Source organism: Anopheles stephensi, chromosome 3 (genome assembly GCF_013141755.1).
Source record: "Anopheles stephensi strain Indian chromosome 3, UCI_ANSTEP_V1.0, whole genome shotgun sequence".
Taxonomy (NCBI): Eukaryota; Metazoa; Arthropoda; class Insecta; order Diptera; family Culicidae; genus Anopheles; species Anopheles stephensi.
The window spans coordinates 83,226,488-83,245,964 of record NC_050203.1 but is presented as its reverse complement, the minus strand read 5'-3'; the positions used below and the strand labels follow the sequence as shown (position 1 = coordinate 83,245,964).

Sequence of the window (19,477 nt, the reverse complement as noted above, 5' to 3'; positions counted from 1 at the left end):
GGCGTTACGCTCAGCTGTCACAATAGGCGTTACACTGTGTAACGCTTCGGGGTTGAAATTTGGCCGTTTGCCGTTACAGATTCTCCGTATTCACAATTTCAGCTCAATGTTTTCTCGTTTCCACTACCTTCTTCAAAAACAAACACCATTTCTTGCTATTGCTTTCGTTTGCAGATTATTTCATCCTTTTTACACACCTTTCGTGTGCATGCGTTTTGTTTGCTTTTTTTTTTATTTCATCCAAATCGTTTCGGTGACCGCTTGCTAGGCACAGGCCGCCCGGCAAAGGGTCCGCCGCATTATTCGTCCGTTTTTCATCATCATCATTTGTCAGTATCATCCTTGCACTACTAACCGTGCCGGTTCGTATCATCATTTATCGAGAGTTTTGTTCGTTTAGTCCATAGCGTCCATCCATGCATTACAGTAGCTTATCATCATCAGGTTTCTGTGTTTGTGTGGCCCACAACAGCAGCATGCCTTCTTAGTACGAGCAGCATATAGGTAATATTATGGTTCTGTGTGTGTGTGTAATATTGTGTTGTATTTTGTAGATATTTTGTTCGCCCTCATCGCGGGCTGCCAATGAGGGCTTTCACACCACCAACGAACGAACGAACGAACGAACGAACGTTACCTTCCGGTGAGCCAAATAGTAAGGGGCGTTTGTTTATCATTAAGTTGTTCGATATCGCAAATAATCCAGCTACTTTATAGTGTTTCGTTATCCGTTGCAGCAGCATCTCATACAATTTGGTGCAAACAGAAAATTGTAAGCAAAACTACGGCAAAACGTTCCGGTGCAACAACGACGAAATTAGGGGGCTAAAAAACACAGTAATTTCATAGCATCTCTCTCACGCGGCACCTCGGCATCAAAGTAAAACTACATTACATTCACCTAATACACAGCATAATATTCATTTCAAATGTAATTCAAAGTATCTTCTCGCAACGCAATCAAAACGTGTAACTTCGTGTGTTAGAAACGTGTGTTATAAAGAACTAAAGCTCAGGAAAAAATGAAAGAAAAAAAAATTGGGTAAAGAGAAGTAAGGTAGTAAATTGATGAACAAAATTAAAAATCGCCCTCTCTCCATCATCCATTCGCCATTCTGGTGCAATGGAACGGAGAACTTTAAAAAAAAAAGTATAAAAAGTATTGTTTGCTGGCATACACACCTAGCGGTCGCCATATTACCTCTATGTGTTCAGAAGAACTAAATTAAGAAATTAAAACAAAACAAAAGTTGCAGAGAAAACAGATTGTGCGCTTAGATTGTGGTTTAAATGGCAAGGCAAAGCTTTGTTTCCATTTCTATTAAATTAAAAAAAAAGGATTTTTGAGGAAATATGAATATCCCCTGTTCAAATGTGTTGTTTGTCCTGTGAGGAACGACAAAAATTCAATTTCCATATTTTCAAACAGTTTGCCTTGCAAGCCTCAACAATGCCTCTCGATTTCAAAATTTCGAGCCGTAAACTAAAGCAAGCAAAAAAAAAGGAATATTTGTTTTTGCAGCACAAATCTCACAGCAACTATTTAGCAACTTAAATATATGCAGCTTCTGGTCGAAAGCGAACCGGTGTATCCGTCTATGCTTCCTCCGAGGGTCCGGCCGATGCGGCCCACACATCGATATTGTTGGCCGGAGACCAGATCGATGGAAGCTGAAATGGATTGTACGTAGAGGAGGCGGACGAAGTGGAACCGGAAGTTGATGTTCCGGATGATGTTGATACGGTTGAAGTTGCTGCTGCTGCTGCTGCTGTTGCCGATGTTTGCCCGCCAGAGGTAGGATCAACGGTAGAAGAACCCGAACCGTTACCACCCGAAGAAGCACCGGAAGTCTCTTCGGATGAAAGTTGACGGATGAGCTGCTGCTGTTGTTGCGGTTGTTGCGGTTGTTGCGATTGTTGTTGTTGCTGCTGCTGTTGCTGCTGCTGTTGTTGTTGTTGTTGTTGGAATCGATGCTGCAGGAGCATGTTGTATGCTTGCTGCTGATGATCCTGATAAACCATCCGACTCGAGGACAAACCATGATGATTGGAGAAGCCGGGCGGCGGTGCAACGGTTGTCTGACCGGAAGCCATTCCCGCGGTACCGAGCCACGCATCGTTAAGATTCGCCGAACGATGGCCTAGCTGCTGTTGGTGCTGCTGCTGCTGAAGCGGGTGTGAAGTCCCAGAAAGCTGATTAGCTCCCGCCGCAGCCATTGCCAGCTGCGAGTGAAAGTGAAGGACCGATTCGTACGCCATCTGCTGTTGTTGCTGCTGCTGGTACTGATGCTGAGCGTTCAGACTGTTCCACAGGTCGGCCGAGCGCCAGTTTTGATTCATACCGCCCGACTGCGAGGACAACGGTTTGTGCGAAGAAGCGAGTGGCCACTGCGACAAATGCGCATCATCCATCGTGGAGCTGCTGTTCCACCCACCGTGGTGTTTGTGTTGCTGCTGGTGGTGCTGTAGATGTTGCTGCTGACCGGATGGATGGAAGTGAGCTTCCATAAAATCATTCTCGACCGGTCCCGAGCTACCGACGGACTCGGTTTGCTGGTTAGCACCCCCATTGCCGGTAAACGGATGGCCAGCAATCGAAAGCAACGACGACGTACCGATGCCATTCATCATTCCGTTCGATCCAATGCCCCGGTACTGGTCACTCGCTCGGTGCGGATAATCGGCAAACGATTGCGAGAAGAAGCTGTCCGACCGTTGTTGGTCACCGTTCATCGGTTTGCCAGCAGACTCACCGGCACCGGAACCGCTCGCCAGCTGGGTCGGATTGTGGATAACGGGGCCTACAAACGGTTCCCAACAGTTCGCCACATTCGATCCCACCCTGCCTCCCATACGACCCATCATGCCTTCGCTGTCTTCGCCATCGCCATCGGCACCGCCGGTACCAGTGGGCGATTTCTTCGACGTTCCGATTGGGCCGAGGTCGGGTGATGCACTACTGGTCGCAACAAACGGTGCCGAACATTCCTTCTCGAGCGTACCACCAATATAGCTATCGTCCTTCGATTTTGCGATTTCCGTGCGATTCGATGCGCTGGCGGTAGAAGCGACCGCACCATTGCTGGCGGAATCCTGATGAGAGTGCAGTAGAGACTTTCGATAGGTTGGAGTGCTTCCTGCGGTTGATACCGTTGCCGTCCCGTAGCTCGCATGTGAGCGTGCATGGTTCACCGACTTATCAGCGGCTTGGTTGCTTCCGCCACCACCGCCGGAAAGCCATGGCAAAGCTTCCAGGAGCGAGCCAACCGTGGATTGTTTTCCACCTACCACCGACTTGGAGGATGTGGCCGCCGATTGGGCAACGACATCGCTGAATCGGGCACAGTTTTCTCCCCAAACCGTGACACCACCACCAGCCGAAGCCGACGAAGACACCGCCACCGGCACGGAAGCATTCTGCAGCAGCGTACCGAGCGTGGTCGATTTGTGCTGTTGTTGCGCGGGTGTGTTAAACTGAAGCGCCGTTCCCTTGTAGCCCGTCGCCGGCCCTTTGCCGTTCGTGCCTTTCTTGCTTTGGTTCGGTTTACGCTCACGGCCAGGTGTTTTGCTAAACTTCTTCGATTGGGGCTGCTGTTGCTGATGCTGCTGCTGCAGGGACGACTCGACAGCCTAAAACGAGAAGACGCAAAAAAAAAACGTAAACAAACAAACACACACGCGTATCAGAGAATTATTATCGGTTGGCTTTATCAGTGTGCCTCTCGTTTGGTTATTTTGAGGTTATTTTGAGCGAAAACATCGTGTACAATCGTTCGTGACGTAACGGTGTGTTAATGTTATCAAAGTTCAAAGCTCTTTCGAGAGCGCCACCATACGAGCAATGGGAGACTGAAGGCTGAAATGAAATCTAATTTTAAGACACGCGGCACTGCTGGGTACTCTTCCCTTTTCGCTGCCTGAATTGCTGCCTCACTGGTAGAGGAAATGATCACGGGGTTCGATTCTTTTCGGCAGGGAAATAGCTGCTTCATTTCATTGTAGTGGAATCGAGCCGAGAGTGTGTTGACATTATGCGGAACAAACAGTGCGTTCCTTGTCGACAATGGCAAACCAATCGGGAAGAAAAAAAATCATGCTCTTGCGATCAATGTTTGATAAACACGTTCACCAGGACAAAAAGAAGTTTCTAAAGATCCAACATAAGTCCGTTGACTTGCCGTTGACAATAGCGCGATCAAAAGCAAACATTCTCATGAGCACTCATGTGGACAGTGTTGCTAGAGTTCAGTCTGGACCAACCCTCTCTCTACTAGTGATGGGCGCTCCAGAGCGGAGCCACGGCTGTTGAGCCGGTTCCAACTTCATCCCGGAGCCGTCTCCGACTTCATCCCGGAGCCGGTTACGACTTCTTCCCAGAGCCGGTACCGACCTCAGCCCAGAGCTGGCTTCGTTCCGACGGCTCCAGCTCCGCTCCAAGGGCTCCGGAGCCAGCTCCTCTCCGACGGCTCCGAAAGGGGCACCGCACTAACTGCGTGGTAGTAAGCTAGTAAGGAGAGCAAGCGGCATTTCAGAAGGTCTATGATGACTCCCCTTCCTCTCCCCTTCTCCACTCCACATTTCCTGTTCATATGTTGTTAAGCGACTAGGGTGCCTCCGAAAGAAAGCATCCGAGCCGCTCCAAAGCCGACTTCACCTTTTGCTTGAGCTCCGGAGCCGATGGAAGGTCAGGTTGTTTCGAAGTTGTAGAACCAAAGACAAAGACGACGAAGACACTCTCCAAACAAACCTTGTGAGAAGCTCCCAATAAAAACAATCAGTCCGATGTAACAACCAACACCATTGATTGTTCAGCTGAGAGTTCCTTCGCCCTTCATTTCATGTATGCTTGCCGAGAGCAGAACAAATAAACCTCGAATCGATTAGCTCAGGGAACGAGGCAAGCTGTTGTGACGAGACAAGAATGTAATTTTAAACAATTTTTCTTCTGTAATCTCTTGATTTTGTTCCAGCACATAACAAGATGCTGACATTGTACGCATTCGAGCAATAAAATATCCTCGCTGATATCAATCCGGATCATCCGGAGCCGAAATGCGCTTCACTCTCGGGGCCAAGTTTGGCGATCCCTGCACCAGGATCGATTCTGAAGCCACCGCGAGAACGAGCATGTCCCTCTCCCTGTGTCTGTGTTGTGCCGTTTGTTTTTGAGTTCTAAAATAAATAAAAACATTCTTGGTGTGCACAAGCCATCAACAGCTCGTCTACGTCCCCGCGGTATGTCACCGTGAGATGGGTGATATGGTTGGTGATTGGAAGACTTGCTTCCACTCCTCGCTATTGTACACTCGATCGTCTTTGTCACACACCATCCCAGGGCCGAGAGCTGCTTGTTGTAATCTAGCGCATAACCGATCGCATGACTCTGCGGGCACGAGATCGGGCAAGAGTGAACACGGCAGATTCTCGCCGTACGACGACGACGTAAACCATCGTTTCTTCGCTTTAGCATGTACGCGCGCACGGCCCGACTGCTGTGAATGCGCGGCAACATTCCATGGAGCCGCGCACATGGGGATGGTCAACCTCCCTACCACGTGCGTCATCCTTCCCTACCCTCTATTCCCTTTTCTTCCGCGCTTCCGCCCCCCACCGAAACCATCCCCACAACAATCGGAGCGCTCACGTGCGACACCAGCCAATACGCACGAGAGTCGCCCCGTATCGTTACACCGGAGGCGGCGGCGCATGCGTACCCCGATCGAATAACAACAAACAGTAGCGCGAAATGAGAGAACAACAGCAACACAACGCACAAGCAATTTTCGCAGCAACGCATCGTTAGATAAAAACAAACGACTTGCAGGCGGAGGCACGAGTCGCCGGGAGAGACATCGCTCAAACATTGTCGTGAGTACGATTGTGGGCCATTAATCGTTTCGCGGCTATCGTCAATCAGCCAGGGCGGTACCCCGCTACGACTCTCGGGGGACTCTCTTTCGCTCTATCTCTCTACTCCTCAAGCATGAGACTGATAAATGAAGCTATCATCGACAAGCATGCAGCTGAGTCCGCCAACATCTAGACACTTTTTAAGTGGGGTTATAAATCGAACTACCGGCTGTAGATTAACTACGATAATGTATGAATTGATTTTTGCCCATTTTTCATCCGATGAATCCTGAAGTTGTAGTGTGCAGACGTTATCAATCTGAAACATTAACGAGCCAAACTGAGCTCTGGAATTTCTACAAATTTCCGCTAATCCAGTCCTAAGGAGTTAGACTAGATATTCCAGGTGCGAAGAAGTTCCAACACAACGAGGAGCTCAAGTCTGACCTGACATCAGATATATATCCAATTCTTCTTACCTGTGCGCTATTTCCGTTTCCGAGGGATAGTTTCTCCTGGCTTATGATGTTACCACAGGAACTGTTTTCCTTTCCAACACCGTCGGCTGCACCAGATGTACCGCTGAAAGCGTTTACCTTCTCACTGCCCGCCTTTACACAGCTCATCCCCGACGACGCATCCTGCTGTTTGTTGGTGGAGGTCACCGAGGACTTCGCTGTTCCGTTCGGTCCGAACGATGCGCCGGGGCGCAGCTTACTTGGCGCAGTTTCCTTCGCCGGCATCTGCACAGCGGACACCCCATCCTTCGCGGCAGTGGGTGACGCTCCGGTGGCCGTTGTGACCACCGTCGATGCAGTTACTTCCGCCACGGGTTTCTGACTAGTATAGGTTGTGATGGTGGTGGTGCCCGTCCGCGCTAGCGTGCTGCTGGTGACGGCAAACACCGATGCCAACGAGACGACCACCGATTCGTAGCTCACCGGTAAGCTTTTCGTTTTCTTCACGTTCGTTTTGGTGCTGGCTGTCGCCGGGTTTGTTGCGCCGGACTTTTGTTTGTTTGCTGGATGATTCTGCTTCGACGTTGGCGATGGTGACGAAGACGACGAGGATGTCGTCGACGATCCGGATGATGATGACGACGACGAGGACGATGATGACGATGAGCAGGTTGAGGAGGAAGAAAGGGACAACGAGCCGGTGGACGAAATGTGCCGCTCCTCGGCAGCTGGCTCTTCCGCGGCGGCCACCGATGATGAGGACGATGATGATAGTGAGGACGACGACGAAGTCGAATGGTGATGTTGTTTGCTGGTGGCGGTTGAATTTGATTCAAGCACGCCGGTTAAGTCACTGGTTAAAGAGCTGATCGGCGGTGGTGCCGGTTTCGCACCGAACAGCGGTCCATTCTTTGCGCTTTTCACGCTTTCCGTTTCGGGTGTGGACGTGGGGGCTGATGCCTTCGTTCTGTCTTTGGTTGCTGCTCCAGCGCTGTCGCTACTGCTGGGTGCTGGTTGGGACTGGGCTTCCGAACTTAGTGACTGCTGCTCTTTCGACGGAGTTATTGAGCGACGACTCTTCGAAAGAGATGCAGGTGGGGCCCGATCCAGCGGCGAGGAGGACGCCTTTTGAGCAGTGGGTGAAGCAGCAGCAAGGATGGGTTTGGCCGTTGCACCAAGCTTTGATGTAAAATCCGTCCAGCTACGATTGAATCGACTGGGCGTACTCTCCCCCGAAAAGACTCCACTGCTCGCACTGCCGTTCTGCAACCCTGCTCCAGCCCCCTTCGAGTGTGTACCGTTCTTACGTTCCGGCTTACGGTTGCTTCGGGATATTACCGTGGAGGACGTGCTGAGCACGCTACCGTTTTGATTCGTTGCTCCAACGGTCACCCGTCCGGTGGATTCCTTTCCTCCCGCCGCATCCCCGCTGCTAGTGTTCGAATGCTGGAGCGCGATCTGCCGTAGATCAAGCGGCGGCTGCAGCGGACCTTTCTCGCGCACGAGGCTCAAAAAATGGATCCGCAGGACGCGGTTCGAGTCGAGCACGGCTACCGCCAGCGTTCCGAACAGCACAGTCGGCAGCACCACAAACAGCACTGCCCGGAACCAGTACTCGAACCAGGGCCGTGGTAGCGCCCGATTGCACACATCCAACCGGTGCATCGGTACCGTGCCCAGCAGCGTAAAGTTCACCGAGAACTGGTTAATGTTCGTGTCGAAGTGCAGCGTGCGCACGACGCGCGAGAGCGTAAAGTCGGGCGCGAACGCAATCTCAATCTTCCGGCTGGCGTTCGGAGCGAGCTCGAAGGGCGTGCAGTCCAGCACCTTGAAGCCGAAACCTTCGCACGGCGTTTCCTCGATCCGGATCGCGGATATCAGGATCGGTACCTCGCCGTAGTTGCGCGCCGTAAACGTGCGTCGCGTTTCCACCACAAAGTCCTTCCGCTCCCTGTCTGTGCCTCCTCCTGCCGCCCCTTCATCCTGTTTCACCATCTCATGCCGATGGCCTTCGGCGTCTATTTCGTACTCCCGCAAGCGACCCTCGGACCGCAATTGGCGATAGTACCAATCGTAGCACGGCTGAGCGTGCTTTTCCGTTATTTCAAACTGCAGCGCCGTTGGTGAACCGGGACGCCGATTGCCGAATTTGAAGAGCGGGACTACCGCCCGTGCCTGTATCCAGGCGGCGTCGATTAGCGTGAGATTGTTGCGCATGTACAGGACGGTCGAGTAGGTGCCGGGCAGGTGGGCACTGAACTTGATCGCAATCCGCAGAAACGATTGTGGCTTCACGTAGTTGACGTAGATGTCGTCACTGTCGAACAGGAAGAAGGAAAACACGCTCTCCTCGCTCAGCGTACAGTTGTCGCAGGCGGTTAGCACCTCCGGAGGTAAGTTGATGCCGCCACCCGCACCACCACCACCACCACCACCACCGTCCACTATCGGTTGCCGGCCGTGGATGGCCACGTCGTGCAGTACCAGATGCACGAACAGTATCTGATCCGAGGGATTGTTGATCGTGATCAGCCGGACCGCTTCCTGCTCCACCTGGAGCGTCGGAAAGAACACATTCTCGTCCAGCAGCTTGGGCCACACCAGACCGACGCTTGCGTTAAAATCGAACCTTCGGCTCGATTCGGCCAGCACCTGGAAATGGACGCTCGTTAACCGTTGGCGCATCTCCGCGTACCGCTGTAGCTGCTGCAGCAGCTTATCACTGTCCAGTCGCCGGTACTGCTCATAGCAATCCAGCGTGGCCATCCACTTGACTCCGAACGGTTTCGAGAGCAGATCGAAGCTGCTGTAACAATCGGCCGGACCACAGTGAGCCTTCGGGTCGAGCGTTAACCGACCGATGCTGGTCACCGTGTCCGGATAGAGGGCGACCGGTTGATTCGGTGCGAGCGGTCGCTGCTTGTCCGGCGATAGGAACTCGTAGCTTAAGCCGGGCACATCCGTCCGGATACTTTCGATCTGGATCTTGGTCGGAAAGCTGGAGGCGGCCAGCAGTGACAGTGAGCATAGCTTCCCCTGAAAGAAAAGGAAAAGGAGAAGAGAATGAAGTGCGATACCCACACAAATGCAAACCAGTTTGTGAAAAGTGAAAGCAATTGTGAAATGCAGCGCGCAGAGGGACATTTACATATTGCCATTTTTTGTTTTTTTGTTCCTCGGATTCGTCGTCGTCGTCGTCGCCGTGATTGTCTTTATTTTTGCCACTTTTCTATGTGAACGGTTGTTTGAATTGGTGAGGTAAAACATGCGTACGATATCCGCGTCCTATTCTGAAGACAATTAATCAAATCGATAGAACTAACCTACCAAAAACAAACCCCCCGTCGCTCTATCTACATTCTTATGCATAGCCTTAAAGCCTACTTACGGCCGTATAGGAACAGCAGCAATTGGAAATCGATTCTACGTGACCGCTGCTGCCATGCCGAGTTCATTTGCAATTGATTAATGATTGAGAGCAGAGAAAAAGAGGCAAAGATTATATTTGCTGCGTGCTTAATAAGTTCTCCCGGCCTAGGCTGGAATACTTTTGGCACGATTTTAGTTACGCAGCATTTTTTGTTGACCTCCATGGTCACACTAAAATAGCAATACGGGTCCTTGATGCATAGAGAAATCTAAGGTAAAGAAAATATTTTGAGACAATCTTCAGAGCCGATGGGAGAAAATATAGAGTTCATCGAAGATCAGAGTATAAACAATTTAATTCGATATACTGGACACTTCAAGATTAGCCCAATGGGCACAGGACTTCAACATTCTAAACAATTTGCGTGGATACAGATTTTTTGGTGGATGTCCGGGGTCCCATTAACTCTGGAATTGTTAAATGTTATCTTCTGATGATCCATAAACCTCACCAGACCAGTTGATGAACTACGCCAATGAAGATGATCCCGACTGCTAACCTCCAAGCTCCAAGTAGAGAAGCAATTAGGCTCATCGTAGAATATTCTACTAGCCCAACAACAATCGACTGTCTTGTGTCTTGAAGCATGTTGCTGCCTCGCAAGGACCTAGCGCCGATTCTCGATTGATTGACAACAGTCCCTTTTCCTACTGCCCTTACGCCGTTCGTAATGATCATCTTACATCGTTATGCTGCTGTCGACGATCACTATCAGTGATGCAGTCGTCGAAGATCCTCACTTCCGTCCCCAATACCCCATTGCACATCGAACTACAAACAAACACTTTGGACCGAGTGGCCCAGTTTCTATCCTCCGACAGCTTCATCCACCAAACGGCGCCAGGTAGTTGTGATTAGTGGCTGATCCGGAAGCAACGTTGAGACTTGATAGTCCGTTGCAAATCCCGTGATCGTGATGATCGTGCTTCATCATCATCTTCATTATCAGCTCGATTGATGGCTGATTCGAGAACTTACAAAACAGCGCTCGCGCGGGCAGAGCTAACGCTTGAGACACAGACAGACGGGGTAAAGTATGACCACTTGCAAGGTCACTTACGAAAACATACCTCTCTTATCAGTCGTCGTAAAAACCGACTCCCGCCTCTTGTGGATTGTCCATGATTCGGCAATCTCGTCCAGTAGTCCTCTAGATTCATTTTTTTTGGTTGGAGTGCCCATCGTGTGGAGACCACTGTGTTGTTGTTGTCTAGCGTCTCTGGTGCTGCGGTTTGATTCGGAGCTGATAATCGCCAGAACAAACAAAACGTGCCCCCATCATGCCGATATACACAAGGAAGCATCACAACGCAACAACAGTGCGCGCGACTTGCTCGATTGTAATGCAAAACCACGATCTGCTCGGGAAGAGCTGGGTACACAAACCGCCGCAAATGGGAACACGGACAGTGGGCCGAGAGAGCGTGTGTGTGGCTTGGTGTGCAAGTGTGGGGGGAAGCAGTTCATCTGAAAGTGCAAACCAATTGCGCACACCAGATTGTTGCTCCTTTTTTGGGGTTGCTGCTGCCGCTACCGCGATAAGATGGCCTTCTGTTCCGATACGATATATAGGTATCTGTGGGGGCTGGCTAAACCTTCGCCTCGTCTAGACAACAGTCTGCATGGGAAAGTGGGGACACAAAATTCGTTGAACCACACACATCTGTCCCACTGAGAGCCTCCCGCCTTATGCGCCTTATCGCACGGCACGATAAAAATGCAACAAGACATTATCGGTGTCCCAGGTGTGTGTTTTATCGTGTCCGAGAGCACGTGAGTATGTTACGAATGGAAGCCAAAAATGGATCGCAGCCAACAACGATACACACAGCATAATTCCCACCCAACCTAGCAACCCGAGAGGCACGGGAGATCGAACCGACGAAATTCCAGCTCGAGCTGGACGAGTGTGGACGTGGAGCAGAGTAGTGCCCTCTACTACAAGCTATTGATTTTCATCTCTCTTTATGATAAGTCTCGTTTCGATCGGCTATGTCACCCACTCAACAACAAAAAAAGCGATAATTATAACAGCCACCAGCCACTTCAGACTCTCACAGATCCATCTTGCGAGACGGCGCACGCTGGAGTGTGGGGGAGTTGTCTTCTACGCGCCATCGCCATTTATCAAGTGCGAAATCTGTAGAACTGCGTATTTGCAGCTGGGAAAAAAATCTGGCCCGATTGCTAGAATATGTCACGCAAAAAGCTGATTCGTGACACAGCTGATCAAACACGTGAGCCACTTGTGGCGGTGGTGGGCAGATAAATTGACATGTTACGATTATTTAGATAAGATTCAAATGCGTATTTTCTTCAGCCTTCTGAAACTTCCGATCGGAAGCGCATAACCTCCTCGAAAGCCGGTATTCTATTTCAAGGATGCATAGTGGACGCACCACATCTGCCCCGGTGAATTTGCATACTCTGAAAATTGTTCCAAGTTTAGTTTAAAAAAGCCTCAAAAGGTCATGCTTCTGACCGTTTCCGTATCTTGTTGATTTCTCCTATGGTTGTGAAGAGAAAAAATCATTTATCATAAATTATAGATAATATTAATTTTAGACTAAAAATGCATTCCGTTCGTCAGAACGTCGGCCCAAACCAGTTTTGTTCGACTGAATCTCCTTCTCCCTTTGCACAAAATCTTCCTTCCTTTGCACTCAACCAATTAAGCCTAAAATAGAGTTGAGGATATTTTTACACCAAACAAAAGCAGTTAAAAGCATCACCCGTCTTCTTGCCGGGGGGGTTTCCCACTACATTATCGCATAAATAATTACGAAAAAAAATGGGGGGAAAAACTCAACGCAACAACCGCAAGACTATGCGACGGAAATTCGACCACACAACAAGGCGGTTATATATCGTTCGATAAGGTCAGATGGGAGTTGTTCTCCTGCGCAGTGGCTTATCAAACGCTTTATCAATATTATTAATCGAATAAGTAAAGCCGCTCATTGTTGGTTACATTCGGAAGTGAAATATGGCTTTCTCTGCAGGGCTAATACAACTCCTTCATTTGGACTTGAAGCCGGATAAAGAGTGGTATTAAACAAACTTCTTCTTCTTCTTTGGCACTAAAAACCTCGAGAGGTCTCGGCCTGCCATTGCTGGCTTTCGTACGGGGAGGCGGTCTGGATGGGATTTGAATCCCGGGTTCTGCCGTGTGAAGATCGGCGCCGTTATTGCCTCGGCCACCGGACCGCCCCAATTAACCAAACACAGGGGTAAAAAGCGTTGAAAGAAAGAACTAATTTCATTGGAGTAGTGTTAGTAGAAACAAAAATGAACAAGTTTCCAGTATTGTTCCCTACTTTCCTATCCCTCCCCTCTTTTTGTCCCTACTTCCCTCCCGGTGCTTAATCCTTCTCCTCTCCTCAACTCTCTACTCGTCTTAAAAATATACTCATAAAACTGCTCCAACTGCTCCAAAGACAACAAACAACAGCAAACAAAAATCCTGTCGCCAGTTTTTCGTCTGAAACTGCGGAGCAACATTTTGCATACATTTTGTCCCGGTCCACAGCATTGTGTCCGCCAAGTCGCGCGCGCTCGCGAACTTGTTTCCCATTTGGCAACATTTTTCTGCCAACGACGCCTCTCCTTTCAGCCGGGGGGTCGCTCATTTACGGCCGATCGCCGAAGAAATCCAGCACCATTAATGGAGATTTTTGTTCGCGGCGTTACGATCGATCCCGCGCGCAAACTCGCAAACCGGCGTTGGGAGATTTTTCGCGGGAGGGTAGTGGGGTTTGTTTTCTTTTGCTTCTTCTCCTGCGCTGGACTGCGGTTGGGATTTAGCGTGTGACATGGGTAAACTTTCACTAAACAGAACCAAAAATAACGCCGAAACGGATATTGGGCAGTATATGCTTCAGAGTTGGGTGATGAAGGCGGTGATCCGATCGCGACACGATCAAGGAAAGCAAGCCAGCGACACGTACGCGTTTGGTAGTTAGGGTCAAGTTACTGCACTGTAGCCAGGGACACCACTTTTGCTCCATATTGTTATTCAAATTCTTGTAGGATTTGTATGCAAGTTAATGTTTATGGCAATAGTCATTAAGCATTACTCATATTTAACGAATTCCACACTGAGCTCGTCATAAATTAATACCAAAATTATCAATAAATTAACAAGGCCAGGATGATTCTTGACTTTTCGTTATTTGGTGATACGAAGTACTAGATAATCTCAACCACTCGGTGACTTGCAAAGCTTCTTTTTACTCCGTAGCTTGATGATAAATCCTGGCATTACTTTGGAGTAGGTTGTATCAGATTTGAACTCAAGACGGGAGCACGAACTAAGTACACTAAATCGACGAGCAAAATCGACACTCGAGAAAGGCTCAGCTAGTATTGTGAGCACTAAATAAGAATATGTGATTGTGGGCACCTTACTTATCGTTTGCAATACTCTTGTAACTTAAAACACTTCAGATCAGTTATCAGTTAAATTAGTCTCTACAAAGACTTTAATTCTTAACAGAGAATTTGAAATAAAGCAGGGAAAATAAGACGAATTGTTAGTCGCAATATTCATTTGAATCCTTGACCTCAACGAATCCTCAAAAGGCTCAACGAATCCACTTCTAACCCTCCAGTCCATGTCATGCAAACAGTTAGTCCAACTGGAAATGCAATCCAGAGGTCCCAGAGCTATCCTTGATCAATTAGCCCACATTGCGCTTTGCCATAAATGTCTCTCTACCGCCGCTTCGTCACGCCAGCATGCCTTTCAACTGTTCCCTCTACAACCCAATCTTCTCCGCCCCACAATCGCAATCGCTCACACTTACCGGAAAACAATCGTCAAAGCGCAACCGATCACGCATCAGGTGCAGCTCGCCGACGGCCGTGGTAAACCGGAGCGGCGTCACGATCTCCTCGTAGTCCGTCTTGACCGTGAACCGACCCTGGTAGCTGTCAATCGTGCCGCTCTGCACGCTGATCTGGTACACGATCCACTCGCCCGGCTGCACCGTGTGGCAAAACACCAACCCGTCCAGCCGGAGCGGCCCACAACCCCGCAGAATGACCGTGATCGTGGGCGCTCCGACCGCCGCCTCAGACGTGATCGCGCCCTTCCAGTGGATGATCGGTATGGGGATGGGGTTCGGATTGCGGAACGCCACCAGCGCCTCACCGATCGTTGCGATCGGCAGCACACCAAAGTCTAGCTCCTGCGCATCACCGTCCACCTGCTCCGCTTCCTCCGCCGCCGGCTTTTGCGGTTGAACGAGCCCGGTCGGCGTTAGTAACGATGCGTCCCGGACGGTGGGCGATAGGAGCCGCTCCAACCGTCCACTGTACCCCAGCACCGGCAGCTCGTAGTCGCTGATGTTGGTCGCGAGTCGCAGCGACGTGAAGTAGGTGAACTGGCGGCGGTCGTCGATGCTGGCCAGTCGGTGGATTCGTAGCAGCGTGCGCTCATCGTTCGGCTGCAGCACGACCGGCCGGAAGTTCTCGATCGCGAAATATCGCGAACAGTTCTCAGGTACGCTAATGTTCGTGATGGACAATGGCACGTTAAAGTGATTCCGGACGACTAGTGGCCGTCCCCGACCACCACCACCACCACCACTCTCCTCCTCTTCCTTATCCATCTTCCCGTCGGAGGATGTGCCTTGGGCGTGCTGCTGGGCAGAAGGAAGCAGAAACCGTAACGCTTCCTCATTGTACTGGATGCTTCCTTTCAACACCTCGCCAGCGAACGGTATATAGTAGACGCTCGGCACAACCTTTGCCCGTTCCGTGCCTTCCGCTCCGTCCTCCGTGGTGCTAGCAGCAGCAGCAGTCCCGCCTTCGTACTCGCTCGTCCGTGTCCGGATAACCTCTTGCTCATACTTGTACGTACTCCGGCTCGTGGATTCTTCTTGACTGTGAAGCTCCTCCTGCTGCTGCTCTCCATCCTCCTCTGTCTCTTCCTCATCCCCTATCCCCTGTTCCCCGTCGTCCGATGCGGATAGTATTCGTTCCAGCTTAAGCAATATTCGCCCGCTTATATGCCGCCGATCGCTCGTCAACTTGGACCAATCGAACTCGACGTGCAGCGTCGGTCCTTCCGCAACCAGCACCTGCAAACATCGCACCGATTCCGCGTCATCCGCCTGCACCAGCCAACTCTTCACCCGCACCAGCTGACTGCCCGAGTTGTACAGGTCTAGGCTGAGCCGCGTCACATTGCGCCCGGTTCGTACGCTCAGCCCAAACTCGCTGTCGTCTACCGGCGCGGCCAGTGCGGTCGCCGCCGTAGTACGTCTGGCTGCCGTCGTTGCGCTGACGACCTCCGCTCCGGACAGGGACGAGGTGATGCCCAGCTCCAGAAACGGTATACGCGAGTACAGGCCCGTCTCTTTCGAGATTTCCACCTCGATCGGCACGACTAGCATCTTATCGACGAGCGCCGGGTTGGCCGCACCGCCTGAGATCTTGATCCGTACGTACGCGATATGATTGCCGGGGGTGCGCGCATGAAACCGCACCCTTATCACCGTGCGCGTACTGTGCGGCGGGATTTCCCACAGCGTTTGCGGCCCTTCCTGTGCGCCGCTCGGCAGCTCGAGCTGAAAGTTCCCCCCGCTACTGTACACCTCCACAATCTGGAGCGGTGTGTCGTGCGGGTTGTACAGGGTGATCTCGGGCGAGAGGGTCGCGTTCAGGGGGGCCTGCAACCCGACGAGCGGTCGTAACCGGTACGGACATTCGATGCCCTCGCCCTGCACCACATACCGGAGCATCCCGAACGAGGTGTGCACGAGCAGGGATCCATCCGCGGCGCCCAGCTTGCGGGGCAGGAACACCACGTTGAAGCTTGTGTTGCCACCGGGCGGGATCACCTTCTCCTTGAAGTACGAGCTGGAAAATTCGGCCGTACTGCCGGAGATGGAGCCTAGGTAGACGCTGCGGTTTTTGTGCCGATTGAACAGCACCACCAGCTGGTTGTGCGGATCGCCGATCGATCGGTCGGCAAAGTTGAGCGCGGGCGGGTGAAAGAACAGATGGGTGGCCGCCTCCTCGCTGAGTATTTTCTGGCCCGCACTCAGCAGCAAGCTGTTCTCGTCGAGGATGATCCCGTCGATTAGGGACGAGGAGGACGAGGATCCAGACTGGGTGCCGGATGTCGAACCGGACTGTGCTGCGCGGGAAGATGAAGATGTGGTGGAGGTGGAGGTGGAGGAGGAGGAGGAGGAAGAAGAAGCAGATGTATCTTCCGGTGTGGCTGCGACGGGCTGAAAGTGCACCTGCGATTCAAGCTGCAGCAGTACCAACAGCACTAGCCCCAGGAACCGTGCCGTCCATCGGTTGTGTCGACTGTTGTTGCTGCTTCGGCTCGTCCGGCCATGGTTCTCTTCACTGCCTACTGCGAACATGGTGAAGTTGGTGTTGGAGTGGACTGTTGCTTTGGTGTGATGATGCCGTCTTGAAGCCGTCGATGAGGCCTCCTACTACTTGTCGTCTCCGTGTCGACCTAAACACACACGCACACACCGCGTGGTCGAATTTGCCCTCACGCAACGCCCTCACACACACGCACGATTCTGTTGCTTCTTTTCTTCGCTCTTCGGATTTAGATTTTCTTTTTTCACCACACTTTCTGTCACACCACACGCAAAGGAAACTCGGAGGCAACCGTAGAGCAACTCAAGATACACGAGGCAGCAGCAGCAGCTGGCTGTTGCCGTTGCCTTCTTCTGCTCGGATGCAACGACACACGCACTCACACACACACGCACGCACAGGGAGACCTACTTTGTCAAGGATGCACTCTCGAGGGCTGAACGCGTGCACACAGTCGTCGTGTGGATATATTCGTTTGTTTCACACACCACTTTCTTCTTCACAACAAGAAAACGTTGCACTTTTCTCACTCGCACTCGCCTGCTTTTCCTATTTATTTTTGTCATTCACTTTTCACCACCCTTCGCTGTACCGGCAATGCTGCTGCTGTTGCCGTAGAAGCTGCTGCTGCAGCGGTTGCTGCGTTTTTTCGCTAAAAGTGTGCAGCTGATAGGCGGCAAACTTCGCCGCATTTGGTTGGTCAGTGTTAGTGGCTGTTGCTGCTGCTGCTGCTGCTGGGACTGCCGCTGATCACGGGATGTTAACGACGACAGCCAGCTCATATTTTCTGCCCCACAGACAACCGGTGCTGCTGACGGAGTGTTCAGCGCGTCCGGATGTCGTTCTCTTACGCGATTTGGGGAATCAACGATTCTCCACCGGACTCGCACTGACAGGCAGCGTTACACCGCATCCAGCAGCATTTCGCGTTTGGAGACCAGATGGCGCGCAGTCGTTGTTCTCCTTTTTGGACAGCAGCCTTGTGGTTTCGCTTTAAAAAAAAAACAACAATTTCACACACACTTGCACGCACGCACGCACGTTGTTTCGCTGTGATGTGTAGGAAAGGAGAGAGAGAGAAAGAGAGAGGGAAGATGATATTTTGTGGTTGGTTTTTTCACACACACAAAAACACACGATAAGGATAGCGCCAGCCAGCTAGCTAGCCAGCCAGCCACTCGTGTAAAATGATGAGATAAAACGGAACACACAACAATCGCGCACGAGGTCGAAGTGACACAAACAAAACCGCACACACACACACACTCACACGCGCTTATGCATACGCAATTAGATTTCCATCCAACAACTCCAGCGCGGTTGCTTCTTGGAAATATGGGAATACGAAATTCGTTCACGGAGTAGGCGAATTTTCAGGTTAAAAGCGAGGTTACCACGAGTTACACAGAACCGGGCGCTCACAACACCACGCGTTTTCCGAAGCCTCTAAAACCCTCTGCTAAAGATCACCGCACACTGGGCGACAACCAGTTGCCTTCGCGAGCGCTATTTTCCTCGAATCACACACAGAGAAGACACGCGTTTCCTAGCCGCTTCTGCGGTCTGTCACCTTCGGGGAATTGGGAGGAACTGGGGTGTACGGGGTGGAGAGGGATTTTGTTAAAAGGAAAACATCAGGTAAAACTCACACGCACACACACCACAATCCCGTGTCCTTCCGTTCTTGAACGACAGCGCGGGGGTACAAGGGGAAGAGGCAGAAAGGAGGCTGGCGGGTGGTACGCGCAAAAAAGGAGCTATCGAGGAGCGGTTTCTGTCAAGCGGGCCAAGGGAAAATCATCCGATTGCATCCGAAGAAAACTACTGCTCGACTCACACAGCACCGTGAAAAATGGTGTGTGTGTTGTTGGGTGGGTTCGCGAAAAAAGGGCCTCCGTTGTTGGCAGCGGCACGGCCCACACAGTGGCGGGTGTTACGTTTCCGTAAATAAGTTCGCGGCCAGCAAAGGTGAGCAGAATGTTCAACCCCGTGCGAAGCAACCCGAGACCGACCGATTGAATTCGCAAAACCCTCAGCAGGATGTGTGTACGTGTGTGAACGATGGTGGAGCGGGTCTTTTTTTTTCAACACACAGATCTTCACTTAACGACCACAAAACACAGAGCACACGTTCGGCGTACTGTCGAATTGTCACTATCGGCAAAGATTTGCCATCTTTACCGCACGGGCAAACCGTACCGTTATTTTCGCTCGCGACGCTATTGTTTTGCCTTTTCTTGCAACTAAAACTCGTTCGATCCTGCTGCCCCTGTTTCTTTCGCAGCGCACGATTCATCCGTACTGGCCGACTGACGTCTCGTGACTAACGGGCCATGCGTTTATAGCGTTGGGTTCAGAGCGGGCCGATGGTATTGGAGGGATTTTGTTGTGG

The 19,477-nt window shown here is 51.2% G+C and overlaps 1 protein-coding gene across 1 annotated transcript; it reads right to left on the bottom strand.

Annotated features, from left to right (window-relative positions):
- Positions 1-162: 162 nt before the first annotated feature.
- LOC118513758 (transmembrane protein 131) lies at positions 163-19,405 on the bottom strand. The gene is made up of 4 exons (XM_036059932.1): positions 19,285-19,405; positions 14,544-18,135; positions 6,330-9,344; positions 163-3,630 (listed from the first exon to the last, which is right to left on the bottom strand). Exons 2-4 carry the CDS (start codon positions 17,115-17,117, stop codon positions 1,597-1,599), a joined length of 7,623 nt encoding a protein of 2,540 aa, XP_035915825.1. The 5' UTR covers positions 17,118-18,135; positions 19,285-19,405; the 3' UTR covers positions 163-1,596.
- Positions 19,406-19,477: the final 72 nt, after the last annotated feature.